We start from the raw sequence: 19117 nt of genomic DNA on the forward strand, positions 1-19117 counted from the left end.
TTGATATTACCCCCAGCAAGGTTAATATTACCCCCAGCAAGGTTAATATTACCCCTAGCAAGGTTAATATTACCCCTAGCAAGGTTAATATTACCCCCAGCAAAGTTAATATTACCCCCAGCAAAGTTAATATTACCCCCAGCAAAGTTAATATTACCCCTAGCAAGGTTAATATTACCCCCAGCAAAGTTAATATTACCCCCAGCAAGGTTAATATTACCCCCAGCAAGGTTAATATTACCCCCAGCAAAGTTAATATTACCCCCAGCAAAGTTAATATTACCCCCAGCAAAGTTAATATTACCCCCAGCAAAGTTAATATTACCCCCAGCAAAGTTAATATTACCCCCAGCAAGGTTAATATTACCCCCAGCAAAGTTAATATTACCCCCAGCAAGGTTAATATTACCCCCAGCAAGGTTAATATTACCCCCAGCAAAGTTAATATTACCCCCAGCAAAGTTAATATTACCCCCAGCAAGGTTAATATTACCCCCAGCAAGGTTGATATTACCCCCAGCAAGGTTGATATTACCCCCAGCAAGGTTAATATTACCCCTAGCAAGGTTGATATTACCCCCAGCAAGGTTGATATTACCCCCAGCAAGGTTAATAAACTCTTCTTACTGGGATCTCTATATTATAAAGCAAACAATTTGTAGTTTTTTCATTATTTTTATTTTGTTTCTCTAACAGAATTAATTGAAATATAATCCTAGCCTAGGAGCTGGCAATGCAATACATACACTAGTAAAATGGCTTCTGACAACAAATACAATATTTGGCATACAGCAAACAATTGGCTCGGCAATATTTTCATTTTGTTCTATACAACCTCAAATCTTAAGTAAAATCACAAAAAAAAATCAATTTCTTCAAAAATATTCAGTTTTTGTCTTGATTGTTTTAAAGAAAGTTTGATAAGCCAAACAATTTTGCTTAAAATCAAATATATTTCACATCTTGTGGCCCCGTAAACTCTCTTTTTATTTTTACGGAAAGTTTATTAGGGAATTCTTGGATTTTCACAAAATGTTACCTAAAATCAACTTTTTTTAGGGTCTGGCAATCTTTTTGTAATTATGTGGATTTTGTAACAAATTTATCTGATATTCAAAGTTCAGTTGAATTAATTTTCCCTTTAAAACAATCAAGATGATAAGCAATTCTAATACTTTCTAATAAATAAATATCAGGGGCAATAACTCATATTTACAAAAGATAACAAATTGAAGAAATTATGCTAAAGATGATACTCTGTTCAATTCCCTGTTAATTCTGATTGGAATTTCACGGGTCTTATTCTCGAAATCTTATGATGGTGTTAGTGTTCCAGTCATTTGATTGGTCAATCTCTTAAATTGATTTTAAATCGGGGTTTTATTTACAAATAGAATTTGATATGGTAAAACCAGGATTTAATCTTAGTAAAGTTCCAACACCAAATCTGTAAAAAAAACTGTCTTGATGGCAAATATCTTTAATTTTTTAATTTATCACAACTTTATGTTCTCATTGGTTGGAAATTTACATATTTTCTTCAAGTCATAAATAAAGTTGAAACCAGCCACAAGCAAGAAGAGTCTAATTAAAGGGAGATAATTACTATATTTAGACAATTGTTGCGCCAGTTCATCTTTTGACGCCTTAATCTTTATATACAAGATCACAACTTTTCTATGAAGAGGATTTGAATTAACGTCAAACATAAAGAATTATGTCCCTTATTTTGAAAAACGTAATTCGACATTTTTTGATTACTACAACCACTCACACACATTAAGGACGTTATTTTTATCTCTTTCACTCAATATATTGAAGAGTTACTACATAAATATTCTCTACTAATCAAGATTGTCTCCCCTTTGGCTTTGTTCGGGTTTTGTGGCTGTCAAAAAAACCCAAAAATAAATAATAATATATTTGTTCCTTTTTAACTGGTATTAGTACCGAAAGTTTATAATTAATAATTTTGCCTTTTCAAAACTAGGCATCACTTGATCTTTCCAACCATTTTGAGCTTTTTCAGTAATTATTATTAAATAGCTTTATGAATTCTTTGTAATATTGCCGTCTCTCTCACTGAATGTACTAATATCATGCTATATGACAAGGAAGAACTTCGTGCCTTTTCATAACCAGAAATTCTTTTTAAAGTGAATTTACCAACATTGGCAATAACAGAAGCCAGATATTCATTAGGTGTAGATCGAAAAAAGTCGCCCAAGTAGGTGGAAATCTCTGGGAAATCTTGATTAGACAAGAATTAATGAAGAAAATTTGAGAAAATTACGAAAAAGAATTCCTATTTCTGTCAAATATCTCACATCATGGTTTTAGAAAATAAAATGTTGAAGCCAAAAAAGAAAAAAAAATTATTGCAACGTACCTACTATGATAGTGAACTAGACTACATTTAATTAAATAAACTAAATACAAATAAATAAATAGAATTGAAAATAAATAAGTTATTAAAAACAGAATTTTTCAAAAAATATTGATATTTTACAGGCCTATTCCTTGAAAATTTTCTTTGATGAAAATTTTAAGAATAATTCCAGTTCTTTTGAATTGTTTTGTGAGACTTGATTAGATATTGAAAGTTCACACCAGAATATAGAATGAACAAAACAACTCAAACTTCAGAATTTCTTAATTTATATTTTACTTTATTTTACTATTTCACTATATTAACATTGTTTTCACGAAAATGTATTCAAGGTAGAAATGAAAAAAAAAAAAAAAAAATTCAGATTTTGAATAAAATCCTCTAAATGTAGACTACTGATACAACATAATTAAAATCTATGGTTGCCCCTGACAACGGGAGAATGATATTTAACACTTGGCAAGTCTTTCATCAATTACAGGGATTGTATTAATACACGGGGACGGAACTACTTTCTTTTCAACTCTCCTCTTCTCCGTGCTCGCCTCCTTCTTCCTTACCCTTCAATGTGTTTCGCCAGTCGGGGGTTTTGCTCTGAAATTTATAAATTTGACATAACATATAAAATTTTCTTTCTAGACGTGAATTTAAATAAAATTGAGTGTTAGGAAGCTATGTAACCAGGAGTGAAATGGAACCAAGGTTCTGATTTTGTACTGCGGTGGTGCTGTCGACTGTCGGGTGGTGCTGTTGGATATCTGCACAAGTTCTATGAGTCCTCCCTCATGAGAATTTGACAATTAAAAGCCCAGAGAACTCATTTCTAACTATTTTGCGGTGTTTTCTCAGATAGCTTGTGTCTGGGTTTGAATTTCCATTATTTCATGTTAACAGAATCAGACTAGTCAGATATTTTATATTGTTTCAAATTCAAACAGACAATATTCACGTTCATAAACAACTGTAACCCGAATTTACCAGTCAGGAATGAGCAATCTATTGTTGAAAATTCTCTTACCGTTTCTTCCTCCTCTAATTTATATTTATTCTGGCCGGTAGATTTAAGATTACCACGGAAATCACGATTTTCTTTCCTCTCCAATTTGGAAAATCTGAAATAAACAATATACTATCATTGGTGGTGAATTTTGTCTCCGATGACCTTGACAAGGTCATCTTAACTCATAATTCCAGTCGATCAACTGTAAATGTGTACGGATAATCTGGGAAAGATCAATGACAAGAGGTTTGACCAAGAACCAGCTGGTAGAATCTTCGCATACTGTAACATATCCTTTTTTATATATGGTTGTTTCTTTCATTTTGTTTTTTTGTTTAAATTTATACATGTATGACAATCAGAAAAGTACAGTTTGTTGTTAGTTAGTCACGAATACGGTGGTTTCCCTGGCTACATTTCAACTTTAACTTGTAAAAATAAAACACGATCTCAAAGATGGTTAACCTAAGTTGTTATTCTTGTAAAATATAATTGTTTCTTTCTTTCTTTTCTTAAATGGGAAATGTACATAGAATATCAACATTACTTACTTGCTTTCGGTTTTGTTAACTTTTCTTAAGACTGGTTTCATACTAAAAATAAACAGTAGAAAATAATTTCATTGATTGATAAGAATCATATTTTACTAGCACCATATTTTACTAGCACCATATTTTACTAGCACTATATTTTACTAGCACTATATTTTACTAGCACCATATTTTACTAGCACTATATTTTACTAGCACTATATTTTACTAGCACCATATTTTACTAACACCATATTTTACTAGCACTATATTTTACTAGCACCATATTTTACTAGCACTATATTTTCCAAGTTGTAGTACTGGAGTGTTATGAAATAAGCAATAAGTAAATATAACTTGTTAACTATGTTTGATGGACTGCCTTGGGGTACTGAATATACACAAATAACTGTCTACAGAAAAATTTTGGTTATTTAACTTACAATTTGCCTTTTGTGTCGTTAACTTTAACTGTTAAATCATTAATCTGAAATTTAATTATAATTAATTGGTAAAATTGGCTTCAAAATATTATTAGAATATTTCTATATAAATAAATGAGGTTGGTATGGTGGTTTGTTTAGGACATGTTTCATTTTTTTGGTGAATTATCATTTTTGTTTACCTCTTTTTATATTCAGTAGAATTAAATCATAAATGATAAAGATTTAACAAAAATTAATATTTCTTAAACAATCCACCATATTGTTTTTTAAGATTGATAAACAACATTTCTTTAAGATATATCATTGCCTTCTGATCATAATAAAAACTTATAAACACTGTTTGCTGTGTGGACTCTTTTAAAAGTAGAGACAAAATTTCCCCTTCTCTGGTATTCATTGAAAAGAAGCCCACACTGAGCTTGCCAGAATATATTGAAAATGAAAATAAAAAGTCTGAACATTGTCAAACAAACCATAATGCAAATTAGTAAAGATAAAAGATAATATATATGATATAAGATTGTAGCAAATTAGTAAATAATACATTGCTAAAGTTAAAGAAAAAAACATTAATTAAATTTAGTTTGCATTTTAATCAAATAAATTAAAAAATGAAATATTATTGAAGCTAATCAACAAAGACTAAATTCTAAATTTTTAACTCTCAAATTATTGGCTTGGGACTTAAAACCACCCAGTTGAAGCTTTTCTGGCCATTTTTGTGCCATTTTTCACTCAACATATACTTTATGATTTTGCAAAGTTCGCATCAAATTGAGAAACAAGTCTCTTGAACAGACTCTGTTTGTTCCATGAAATCCTTAGAAATATTTGTAGTCAATTTAGAAGAAGTCCAATGCCTCATGTTGATTAACTGAAGCAGTTTAAAGTTATTAATATATTTCATTTGTTAACAATCTTAGAAATGATAAACCATATCATTATTTGCTCAAAAGTGACTTAGAAATTTTTGGGTAAATGTTATGGCAGTGTCTCAAGAAAAGACGAGTCGTCATTTTAACTTTCAAACGAATTAATTCTGGACACACAAGGATTTGAAGGTTCACATTTTTACAGTGAGCTGTGAACACTATTACTGATTGGCACAGCTAAAAAATTCCCGTTTCTAAGACTAAGGTACGATTGGTCAAACGTATGTTGAACCTGTCCCTTTTATAATAGTTAATAATTATTTTTCTCGATACCCAACAATCTGAAAGTCTTGTTATAAGATATATAGAAATAGCTGTCAGTAAAGAATCACTAGATAATATGGATATACTATTTCAAAATTCATTTTCATTTCTTTCACTTTTTCATACAGACAATGTTGAATTATGAAAAGGTACTTATTAATAGAAAAGATTATAAGAAGTTTTCTAAATTCTGTATGTGTATCGGGGACACTGATAGCATCACTTGANANCATTCCAATTTTCAATCAAATGTCTGTGGTTCCTGCAATTCCACTTAAACTAAGTGTTTGATGACGTAACTTATCGCAATATTAGTTTGTATCATCAAACACTTAGTTTAAGTGGAATTGCAGGAACTACAGACGTCTGATTGAAAATTAGAATGGTGTCAAGTGATGCTATCAGTGTCCCCGATATACATACAGAATATAGAAAACTTCTTTACACTCTCTTTAATTATCGTTGTAAAATTTATACTTCACATATCCATATATCTAGTTTTCTAGAATTTATCATTCTGTAGAATAAATATGTTAAAAATGAAGTGTTAAAATCTGCTAGAAAAGATAAAAATTAATAAAACATTAGCAAAATAATAGATTAAAATAAAATACCATTAACATGAAAATATATTAGATTTGATTATTAAAGTTGGATTGTAGTTTTGATTGGTAAGGAAGAGATGAAAGCTGTAATCAATCTATTATTTACAGGTAAAGGTTTGACAATTTAATTAACTCGTTAGCGAATATTCACGGGTAAAGCCTTGATAAAGGTAATTAAGGGAGGTAATCAATATTTTTTTAGTCATTTAAAAGACAAGACAACATTTATGTCAGTGGGTAACATGTGAAAAGTTCTGCAGAAATTACTCCAGCAAGCCATCATGAGATTATAAAAACACCTTTAGAACTTTGAATTGTATTCCTGAAGGTGGTCTGAGTTTATAATTATTTTTTACTATTGTCTGTTTATGGAAACATCAGTTATCACCTAGGGTAATATTCCTGAGGGTGGTCCAAGTTTATAATTATTTTGTCAGTTATCACCTAACTGTAGGGTGTTCCAATGTTATTTATAGAAGCCCATGTCGAAGAAAAATTTAGGTCTTCCCCTCCCTTAGCAATTCAAAAATTCAATCCAGATTGAAACAGGAAAATAAAAAACCTCCAATTCTTTTTCGCGTATCTTAAATTCCCAGTCGTAGACGTCTGCTTCCAGTTGTTCGTATTTTTTCTGTAATTCTTTACATAAAGTTCGTAATCCACCTTATAAAAACAAAATAAAACATATACATTAGTCACACTAAATAGAGTTATTGCCCTCTACATACCTCAAATTCCTGTTTACGTAGGCGATGTTCCCAATCATAAATATCTTCCTCTAGTTTTACCAGCTTGTCTTGCAGAGTTTCACAGTATTTTTTAAGATCACCTTCAATGATTAGTATAAAGAAATTGTTAGTTGGTTATAGAAAATTAAACTTTATAGTCCAAATCATTAATCTAAATACACAATCTAATGCCAATGACAAATTGATAAGATAAGATAAATAGATACAAATACAGGGCAGAAGTCCTTAATGTCAACTTAATTTCAAGATCCAGTGGCATTGACAAGACAAGATAAAATAGAAATGGATGTCCTTGTCTTAAGACATAGGGTATGTTCTTGTTGAAATACAACATCAATAACCACTGAGAAGTTGAGAACTTAAAGAAATGAAGTCATTGTATGTAAGTGTTTCATTTTGAAAGGAAAATAGCTATAGTGATAGCTAACTGTAAGACAGTAATATTTACGATGGTAACTATGTATTACAAAGATAAATAGGAGTCAAAAAGAAAAAAAATTATTTAACACTTTAAAACATGCTGATTATTGAAAATAAAAAAAATTATAAAAGTAGAGCTAGTTATGAAAATATGTCTACCAATAAAAATAAAAGTTATTGAAAGATATCTAGATATAAATCTAAAACTAAGATTTCAAAAATGCCACCAATTCTATTCTCCTTCAGACTATAAAGAGGGTGGCCTCTCCCTGGAAAAGTTTCCAATGTTGTAAGGCAGAAGAATACATCTAATGTGATTTTGGAAGTGAAAGTAGAATGATTTTTGCATTTTTTATAGTTTGAGGGGGGCGTAGCCCAAAAAGCACAGCCTAAATATGCCATTGATATCAAGTTATATTGATCAACTTTTCTACAGAACGTTGACCTTACTCAGTAATTGGTAAAATGGTCCTAGTTTCTTTAGACTAAGATGGTATTTTCTTTAGAGGAGTCCACTACTATACTTCTTTTACTCCTGATTCTTTGGACGATATTTTTGATTGATGGAATTGTCTTGCTTGTTCTGATTTTTTTAAAATATCTGTTATACGTTCTCCTACAGAACGTTGATCTTATTCAGTAATTGGTAAAATGGTCCTAGTTTCTTTAGACTAAGTTGAAATATTAGCTACCTACCCTGACTAAGACCGTCAACTTTCAGAGGTTCGACTCTATCGTTAATATGTTTCTCTTTCTCCTCCGCCTTCTTCTTCGCCTCGTTTCTCAGATCTTCAGCAGCTTTCTGCATAATCAGTTTCTGGAAAATAATGCCCGTAGTTTTAGAATTATAGACTATATCATTTGAAACTTATGTTCCAAAGTAGAAATGAAATGTTACAGAATGAAATGAAATAAAATGAAAAAAAAGATATGAAAAATAATTCTGAATGAAATGATATTAAATGAAAATGTAATATAATATACTGACGTGAAGTGAAATGAAATGAAAAGAAAGTAATCTGCAAATGAAAGTTTAGTTTATAATGAGTAGATGTTAGAATATCTAACAGAGGAAAGATTGAAATATCGAAAGCCAAGGGGAGACAATCAATATAGTCAATAATAATTAGTAACATTAAGTACTGATAGTTAATATACAACTTATATTCATTCTTGTAGTGTGTTGTTCTGGCGCCTTCCTATTTGTAGTGTTTGTTGTGTTTGTTGAGCAGCTATGGCGGGTGTGGCACCAGACAGGGTATGCTTATTCTTCTAGACACCTGATACCACTTTATATTTTGAATTACTTACTCACTTATAATTGATATACTTCCTCATATGAAAAGTTCATCAACTGCTACCAATGTTTCGCCAAAATGTTGTTTGGATTACGTTTTGAGGTTTGGATCATTAGTACTTGGTTTTTTTTATTATCCCTCATAATCAATTCACTTGCCCTCCAATAAATATCCTGACATGGAAAAGTCGTTCGGATGGGACAATAAACCGAGGCCCCGTGTGCTAAAGGCTGTGCACGGTAAAGATTCCTCGACAGATGGAAATTGAAAATAGTAGTCTAATGCCCCAGTTCTGACAAAATTTCCCTCATTGCACACTGCATGGTGTTGTCCAATTAGGATGTGAAAACTCTATTTATTTCATTTCCAATAATAATCCGTTCAAGCAAAACAATTCCATTAACCAAAAATCTTCTACCCCCCTCAGCCACCCACAAAAACCACAAGTCCAGAACATCAGAGCCCCAGCCCAGAAGAATTTCCCATCACCAATGAACCTCAACAGCTACAAGAATGTTAAGCAAGTAAAATTAAAAGTTAAAATATTATTTAAGCCCAGTAAATAAATACTTTGATTAGAATATCAGTAAACATTAATACCACAATGATTGTTGAATTTTAGTGATCTAACACCCCTTGATCTTGTAATGAACCATTCTGCACATGCATATAGTCATTAGCATTATATGTGTTATGAAGAGTTCATTATATGATAAGGGGTGAATCAATCACATTATGTCCAGATTAGGTTCTTATGTTGGCATTTTTCATTTGCTTACCCGGAAACTTCAATTTTTGAAGCCTCTTTTATAAAAATAACAATTCAAATTTGTACAATTCTAAATGCCTCCAGGTCTTTTGCGTTAAACTAAATAATTTTAAAACAGAAATTCTTAAATACTTACTTTATGATTCCTGATATTTGAATTTTTCTCACAAACATTAAAGGGATTGTTAGGAGTTTTTCTAAAAAAATTATGTGTATTGGGGACACTCATAGCATCATTTTGCATCATTCTAATTTTCAATCAGATGTCTGTGGTTCCTGCAATTCCACTAAAACTAAGCGTTTTATGATGTCACTAATCCAGAAGTTCTGCGATATATTCCGATTAGTGACATCATAAAACACTTGGTTATTGGAATTACAGGAACCATAGACGTCTGATTGAAATTGGAATAGTACAAATTGATCCTATCAGTGTCCCCGATACACAAATTTTTTTAGAAAACCTCTTTACAATCCCTTTAAGGCATTGTCATGTATTAAGATTTTGATTCTAAAAATATGACTGTTTGTTATCCACTTATCAGTTACGGGGGGCATCAGTCATTTTCATCAAAATTATTACAATGTAGATTTACCATTAGTCTGAAGGGGAATTGGGAATGCTACAAGCCAAAGAAACACATTCTTACCTCCATCATGCAAAGTTGACAAGACATCATTTTGTTCCTGAGGCATACGCCAATATCAAGACCGAGTTTTAAATAAATTTGACATTTAATACAATAGACCTTATTCATGCGTTGGCCAGTTGAATCCAGAACGAGGCTCATAACGCAAACCTTGAAAAGCTAACGTTATGTCACTGCATGATGTCTTTAAAGCCTCCTTCTCCAGTCTCACTAACTTAAAACTTATCATATTTTACATCATTAAATTTGGAATTGATTAAACTATTGAATGATACTTTCAGTTTTAAGCCCATTTTCTTGCTGTTGAGTGGGTCAAGGCTAGCGAGACTATAATATATGTGATGGCTAGTGAGATGATGTCAGATTGGCTATTCATTATATGACGTCACTATCTTATGTCTAGGGGGGACAACTGTCGAGGCTGAATTCAAAATGCAGCAACTCTGTGAAAGTGTTACAGTAGCAAGTCTATGGATTGTCTGAGATGGTTCTCAACAAGAATATTTTCGAATAATTAAACTGAATTGATTTGATTCTGACACATATTTTGGGGCAAAAGTATAAAAATCCTATTTTTGAATATGTTGGAATAAAGTGGGGTACAATTAGGGGTGCAAATCATTTTTCTAGGCACCGCCATTGTTGTCTGTTCTTATATTAATCACTTACCTTTCTGTTGGTTTCTTCAAAGTTATTTTGAAATTTCAATACAAACAAAAATTTCATTACAAAATGGAATGATGTAGCAGTATCTACATTGAAAATTCGTTTTTTGAAGCAAGCTGAATTTTTGATCAAAAACCACAAACTTTGAAGAAACAGAGTTATAGTCTGAGTCCTACTTAAACGACAAATTATTAGTTACGTTGTATTATCTCCCCTGAATTGAGAAATTCAAGGTAGATAACTGTTATATTAATTAAAGCTATGATAGTCTAGAAGGTGAAAGGTTAAAGTTTCAAAAGGTGAATCATGTTAATATGAAGATTGAAAATGTTAAAAATTTTATCATCTTTCCGTCATTAAAGTATACACTAAGAAGCTTCATTTTGATTGGATTATATCAGATAAGATCTCAATACTATACTTTATACACCATATAAAATTTGACCTTGATTTGGAGGTCAGTCTGAAAGGGTCATCTTAAAAAGGATAGGGCCTAAAGTATGGTGTGTTATCATTAAATTTGACATTAATTTATATTCTAATTATTAAGGAAATTTATAATTAACAATTTATCATTCTAATCTGACCAAATAAAAATAGAAGTCAAAATTTCAATGTGGCGTCTTATTGTATCAAGATCTATTGAAGATGATTTTTTTGATTTTTTGGTTGATTTCATACCTTCAGCATCTTCTTCTTCTCCGGGGACAAACCACCCAGCCCCTTTCTCTTGCCCTTCTTCTTCATTTCTTCTTCTTTCTTGCGTCTGGCCTAACATTGGAGTGGTGAAAGAGAATTAATATGACATATATTGATGGTGTTTGGATCTAGCTAGTTTTTGGACTTTCATAGCAGGTGCCCTTTTCAGTGGATTTATAATGCACTCTTTAGGCTTGTTAATGCCCTCAAATTAGTTCTGTTGTTTTGTGAGCTTGATCAAATCTCCTTTGATACCTTAAGCAATGTACAACAGCAGTCTTAACAGGCTTATTGACCTGAACTATTAGAAATTCAAACTAGCTTGATCCATGTAAATAGAAAATACAAAGGGTGATCACAACAATTGTTGACAAAATCATTCATTTCAGACTTTTCTTTTCAAAAATCTGAGAATTGTATTTTGTCAACACTCCGAATTTCATTGTCAATCAATTTAAAGACTTAAAATCTGCCTCATGAATATTCATGTTATATCTTATTTCAGATCGAAACTAAACAGTTAGAATCAGCCATGTGAACTCTACAGAATTGAAGCCATGTTGAATAGCTCCATTACTGGCAAAATATTTCAAATTTATGGACAATGAAATTCAACACAATATAAAAAGGGAAAGTTTCTACACAAGCAATGTGGATATCACACAACTTCTGATATTGTCATGACGTCACTGACATGTCATAATGACACTGGTCATTGACATTGTCATGACATCACTTAATGCCATCTGACATTATTGTCAATGACATGACATCTGACAATCTATGCTACAGGGAATCTGTCTACCATGTGATTTTATGATTAAATGAAAAAAATAAATTTTTTGAAAAAAAATAATAAAAAGAATATTATAAAAGAACAAGAAGAAAAATAACTTTTACTTTCAAAATTATTAATAGGAATTAAAATTGCTTTTGAAATAGAAATTTATACACACAATGTGCTGAATAACTTGATAATTCATCTAAAATCCTTTAATTTGCATAAGAATTATTCTCATTTGCATAAAAATATTGAAATTTGCATATTTAATATTTTAATGAGCATAAATAAAATGTTTTGGTGTTGAAATATTTTTGAGATGATTGAAAATGAGATGTCTAAATTTTGGAATTCTACAAAATAAATGTCTAAATTCTAAAAAAATCTACTCAGGGTAGAAACTTATCTAATTTCATTTCTATATCTTTTACTAAAATATTTCATTTTGAATTTCTCAAATTCATAAAAATTTGAAATCTTAATTTTTTTTTTTGATTTTGTTAACTGAAAAATTACTTGACTCAAAGTTTTTAGTAGAAAAAGTTTTAAAATTTATAAAAGTATTAATTAAATTTGAAACTCAGAAAATGGCAATAAAATGTAAAACAAGAGTAAAAATTCAAACATTTGAAAAAAAAAAACAACCTCAAAAATATCATCAGCTGAGAATTTTCAAAACTTATTTTAATTGAACAACATTAAATAATGGGTAAAAAATATAAAAAAAATATAAAAAAACTTTTAAATATAAATGATGTTCATTAGTTAATCATGCAATTAATATTTTAATATTTAATTAATTCATTAGTTCGTTAAGTTATTTAATTAGTCGCAAATTATTCAAAATATTCTCATACAAAATAATCAAAAACAATTGTTGTATTTTTTAAGATGAAAAAAACTCCTAGAAACACAAAACACAGATGAAAAAATGACTTATATAATGATAAATTGATACAAAATGAGAAATATTCCTATTTATTGTGATCAAATTAACAAAAAATATCTAGAACATAGTTTGGTCATTTGAAGACCTTTTGTCTTAACTTATGTTCATTGAAAGATTTGCATCTTTGCCTCAAATGAGTCCAATAAATGTTCATCGCCTTTTCATAATTTATTGCCATGGTATCCTCAGTTATTCTCTAAATTCAACATGATTGCTCCTTCTGATAGATTTCACCCTTTCACAAAATTCCACCCCTACCCACATTCCTAATTTCTCCTTTCTCTTAATAGACACCCCTCAAACCAATTGTTCCCTTTCACCTCAATTGCTCTTCACCCAAAATTGCAATCTTCCTCAAGGTGAGAAAAATCCTGATGCCTGTGCCAGTGCTTCAGAGAGCCTGCAAGGTGACAACTCTCACCCTATAATACCTAATCACCCCCTATACAATGTTAATGGTAGACAGTAGAAAATAAAATTATATGATTTAAGTAAATTGTTTTAAGACAATAGCTGTAAAATATTAGATCAGGTTTTTAAATTGTTGGTTTATTTTAGAATCACCCTACACAGTTACCTAACTTATGTTTGTCAGAATTTTGAATATCCATTTACACCCTAAAAATCTAACAGATTGTAACAGATGTCATTCCTAAATGGCCTCCTTAAATTTTACTAAGTTACCTAATTTAAATTTTACAATCTAATGATTTAACTGTACTAATAGTGGGTCATATCTATTTAATATGATTTAAAAATAGAACTCTGGGCAGGTATTAAAGAGATTTTAAAAAGGTTTTCTGAATTTTTTATGTGTATCAGCAGAGACACTGATAGCATCAATTTACACCATTCCAATCAGATGTCTGTGGTTCCTGCAATTCCATTAAGAATAAATGTTTGATGATGTCACTAATTGCAAAATATGCTTTTATCACATGAGGCCCTTTTCGATTAGTGACATCATCAAACGCCTAGTTTTAGTGGAATTGCAGGAACCATAGATGTAATGATGCAAATTGATGCTATCAGTGTCTCTGCTGATACACATGAAAAATTCAGAAAACCTTTTTAAAATCACTTTAAAGTTAGGTAACTCTGTAGAGTAATATTGTTGTTGTTGTTGTTTGGATGTTGTTGGTTATTTACACGGATTAGCTGTCAAAGTACATCAAGAGAAAAACATTGATTTGGATATAAACTTGAATTAATTCCGATTAAATTTCAATTTAATTTGCGGGGGAAACATCGTTTTAGGAAGCAGAATACAAGTAATATTTGATTGGTTATCGAGAAATTTTCACCTGAATTTTAAACGTACCTGAATTAACTAGAAAATAAAAACAACGACATAAAAATAAACAAAAAATACACCATAATATACACATATATTTCTGAGTTTATATTTCAGATGTTTTCTTAGTTTTTAGACTTGAGAATAAATAGAAGTTTGTAGGCTTATTATCATCTTCATACTGACTACAATAGCCACTGTTCTTGTATCACAGACGTTTGTAAATTTAATAATTAGATTAGATCGTATGCAATCAAATACAGCCAATCAGAGGCCTTGACAGAGAGTCTGTAAACAATATGCTATAATATTGACAGTTTTTCAGTAGATGTATTTAATTGACTAGAATACAATCAAATAGCTGCATTCCGTTAAACAAAAACATTGGCTATAGCAGTCAAGGTATAAGACAAAGTTTGTAATAACATTGTGAAGATGGTGTTATTTGCTTAGAGCACAGACAATGGGAGAGAAATTTAACCTTTAGATGGCATCTTATAAACATAATGAAATAGTACACTAGAATTTGTGTTATCAGCACAAGCAATATCCATTCCTTTACTTTTCCTTTAGATAACTTTCATGTGCATTTAAATTTATTTAAAATTTTGGTGATTTTTATCTCTGAATCTTGGATATTTGTCATGAAACTGATCTCATGCATACAGAGTTGAGTGTATTTTTACAATAAGAAGGACCTTAGAAGATAACAATATATACACCTGATTTCTTATTCTAAGCAACTTATTTCAAGTTACAATTTAGTGTCAAAAGTTGGGTTATGTGATTTTTCACATCATTTTTGCCAATAAAAGTTTGAATTAATGAAATTTTTAATGCAATTCTAAACCTGATACGAATTTCTAAATCCTATTTCTAATTCTTAGACACAAAAACAGTGGAAAATACCAGACAATAACAGAACACAAAAACTAACAAATATATTGGAGAATAGAGAGACAAAACAAATGAATGGATGAATGAAATTTTATTCTTCCTACCTCTTCCTTTTCTTGTCTTTCTCTCTCTAGTCTGTCCTCTTCCATTCTTTCGTCCTCCATCTGAAATAACCAAGAATTTTCGTTTTTTTTTAATTTTTCAAATTTCTGATTTTTGAAGCTAATGTATTATGGAATTGAGACTAATGGATTATGGTTGCCAAGGGCAATGTAATTGAGACTAATGGATTATGGTTGCTAAGGGCAATGGAATTGAGAATAATGGATTATGGTTGCTAAGGGCAATGGAATTGAGAATAATGGATTATGGTTGCTAAGGGCAATGGAATTGAGAATAATGGATTATGGTTGCTAAGGGCAATTGAATTGAGAATAATGGATTATGGTTGCCAAGGGCAATGGAATTGAGAATAATGGATTATGGTTGCTAAGGGCAATTGAATTGAGAATAATGGATTATGGTTGCTAAGGGCAATGGAATTGAGAATAATGGATTATGGTTGCTAAGGGCAATTGAATTGAGAATAATGGATTATGGTTGCTAAGGGCAATGGAATTGAGAGTTCTTCAAGTGTCGAATATTCTGTGCCAAGTTTCTGATTCTTATAATGGAATTCTGAGGTAGACAGGATCGTTGTAAAATATAATTGTTCTCTTTCTATTTCTGAATGTATTGAAAGTGCCTACCTGTTTTAAATTGTAGAATAATTTTTTTTCATCATGCACATGCATTTTTAATCATGACATAAATATACAAACATGCCAAAATTCGATCTGTCATCTGTGAAAATGCTTATAATTGGCTTAATACCAACAGCAACTAAAATTGAATGACAGTATAGAGTACATATAACAAAATCACAAGGAAATATAAGTCACTTACAATGTTTTTGCTCTAACCCAGCGATATGATGGTAACACACTTCTTTAATAACAAAGCACATTTCAACACCATTTACACGTGTCATCATCACTTTTCTTCATTTCATCTGATGACAACACGTGTAAATTGTGTTGAAATGTTATATACTTTGTTATTAAAGAAATGTGTTATACCATCATATATTCCTTGGTATTTTTTTCTTTTGAACATCAAAATTAGTCTCAGAGATTAAATGCAACACTATATAATATACATCAGTAGAAATAGTAATATATTTCCTCATGTGAAAAGTTCATTAGCTGCTACCAATATGTTTGGCAATATCTTGTTTTAAATTTCGGTTTTGTTTTGCAGTTAAAATCATTAGTACTTGGTTTATTTATATAGATCTCTGTTAGTCAGAAAATATCTAATGGTATGATACCAAATTGTGAAATCTTTGATTTTTATAGAGAGATATGAAAAATTAGTATGCAAGCTAGAAAGATCCTTATATTGAGCTATAAAAACAATAATTTAAAAAAACAAAATATAAATTTATTGCTTGTATAAATTAGACGATTAATTTACAAATAAATAAGATATATATAATGAAACTATATACAAAAATCACATGAAATATTTTCAAACTTTGTTGTAAACTTGTTAAAAATAGTAATCTAAAATTTAAACAAAGGTTATAAGTAGAACAATTGTATTTTTTATTGTAACAAATCTTCAATTATAATTTATTGCAATTAAAATTATTTAATTGTTATCACTATAACCAGAACTAGACAAATCACAGATTTTACATTATAAATATCACAGATTTTACATTATAAATATCACAGATTTTACATTACAAATATCACAGATTTTACATTACAAATATCACAGATTTTACATTATAAATATCACAGATTTTACATTATAAATATCACAGATTTTACATTATAAATATCACAGATTTTACATTTTAAATATCACAGATTTTACATTATAAATATCACAGATTTTACATTTTAAATATCACAGATTTTACATTTTAAATATCACAGATTTTACATTATAAATATCACAGATTTTACATTATAAATATCACAGATTTTACATTATAAATATCAAAGATTTTACATTATAAATATCACAGATTTTACATTATAAATATCACAGATTTTACTTTAAAATATCACAGATTTTTATTTACAAATTAAATATACAGAAATTGATGAACATGAGATATTTACAATTGGTTTAAAATAAATAAGGAACAAATTAATGACAAGGAAAAGTAATCAAATAGTCCTTTGGAGAAAATGTTTCAATTTAATATTGATTAATGATATAAAATTATTATAAATGATATTAAATTCATTATGAAAAATGTCTATTGCTCTATCTATCAGACTTTGTGGTTTTTGAATTTATCAGCTTTTGAGAAGTTCAGATTCCAGAAAATGCTGCAATCTGATTGGTCAATAGAACCTCAAATTCAATATCTGATTCATCAAAGTAAGGTTTCAACCACATGTTTGTTTTCATAGCTTTCAGAAAATGATCTCCAAGATTAATTTATTGAAGAATAAGAACCAATCAGATTTTGTTGTTTAAATTTTTAATTTATCTGCAGTTACAGTGATAGCGGTTGCTATGGTAATTGCGTTGATGATGAGATGACTGGATGATCAAGAATTAATAAATCCTGGACGATCGGCCTAAATAATGCCGGGAATTATCTTGAGAGAAAATGTCTGATCGCGGACTTAAGTCTTCACAGGAGAATTTTTGACGGAGATTTTCCATACTAATACTGGGAGAGATTGGTCGATTTTCAAACCTGCCTAAAGAATCGGATCTTCTCATTGGTTGAGAGATTTCTTGAGACAAAGTTTCAAACTTTTGTAATATTTCGTTCATTCTGCCGTTACTGGAACTACGGGAGAGAGGCCGTGAAATGGAACGATCCGACATGGACTCATCACTGTCACGTAGTGTATCCAATCGAAAATGTCCACTTCTTCTCGAAGGGAGATTATCATCGTTCAGCAACCTTTGAAACGAACCATTATGCGAAAAATCATCATCAGTCGAACTTTCAAATCCACAACTTGATCTTCGATTTCCAGTATACGAATTTCTTTCATCAAAACAGCTCTCATATCGACTTCGACGTACTGGTGCTGGACTAATACATTCATTTCTAATACCTCGAATAGATATCGACGGACTCTCACGACCATTTCTACCTCCACTGATTGAAGAGCTGTCGTATCCCGAATCTTTTCTTGATAATGATGAGTAGCTTTCCTTGACAGCATCACGATCAAATCGTCCAGGACTGTTTCGAATATTAGAAGTGTCAAGGTAAGAATGGCAGAGACTGTTTCTGGCTTGAGGCCTTCTGTTGCTTTCACTGTGTAAGGAAATGGTGGACGAAGTGCTGAAATTCCGAGAACGGCCGTGTCGATTGTCAAAAATACCGTCCATAGAATCACAAGACTTCAAGGGACTACTTCTTGATGGCGTAATGTTACAAGATTTTAAATGAGATGCTTTTTGATGTGTCTGTAAGTTCTCTTTATTTGATTGGTTGCGTCTGACATCAACTTCCTCTACTGAGTTCTGTGTTGCTTTCATTGGTCCTTTTTCTCTTGGTGAATCTAATCTAGGAGACTGAAAGCAGACATGTTGAAAATTATTCAATGCTTAAATCTCAATTGATAAGCTAAAAGTTCAAATCGAAATGTGAAAAAACATCCCTTAATAATTCATATGTACCAAGTTAAAAGCTTAATATTTGAATAAATAAAACAGCAAAGCTTAAAATTGTAATGTTAAAACAACAAGTTACA

At 30.4% G+C, this 19117-nt stretch overlaps 2 protein-coding genes across 2 annotated transcripts; both read right to left on the reverse strand.

The window, feature by feature from the left end:
• Positions 1-659: 659 nt before the first annotated feature.
• LOTGIDRAFT_200673 (hypothetical protein) lies at positions 660-15463 on the reverse strand. Its single transcript, XM_009050255.1, has 8 exons — positions 15443-15463; positions 11400-11489; positions 8032-8152; positions 6729-6829; positions 4363-4406; positions 3941-3982; positions 3408-3501; positions 660-2983 (listed from the first exon to the last, which is right to left on the reverse strand). Exons 2-8 carry the CDS (start codon positions 11463-11465, stop codon positions 2909-2911), a joined length of 543 nt encoding a protein of 180 aa, XP_009048503.1. The 5' UTR covers positions 11466-11489; positions 15443-15463; the 3' UTR covers positions 660-2908.
• A 2494-nt stretch (positions 15464-17957) lies between these two features.
• LOTGIDRAFT_173071 (hypothetical protein) lies at positions 17958-18902 on the reverse strand (the record flags this gene model as incomplete). The annotated part of the gene is made up of 1 exon (XM_009050256.1): positions 17958-18902. One exon carries the CDS (start codon positions 18900-18902, stop codon positions 17958-17960), a length of 945 nt encoding a protein of 314 aa, XP_009048504.1.
• Positions 18903-19117: the final 215 nt, after the last annotated feature.

This window comes from Lottia gigantea (assembly GCF_000327385.1).
Source record: "Lottia gigantea unplaced genomic scaffold LOTGIsca_148, whole genome shotgun sequence".
Lineage (NCBI taxonomy): Eukaryota > Metazoa > Mollusca > Gastropoda > Lottiidae > Lottia > Lottia gigantea.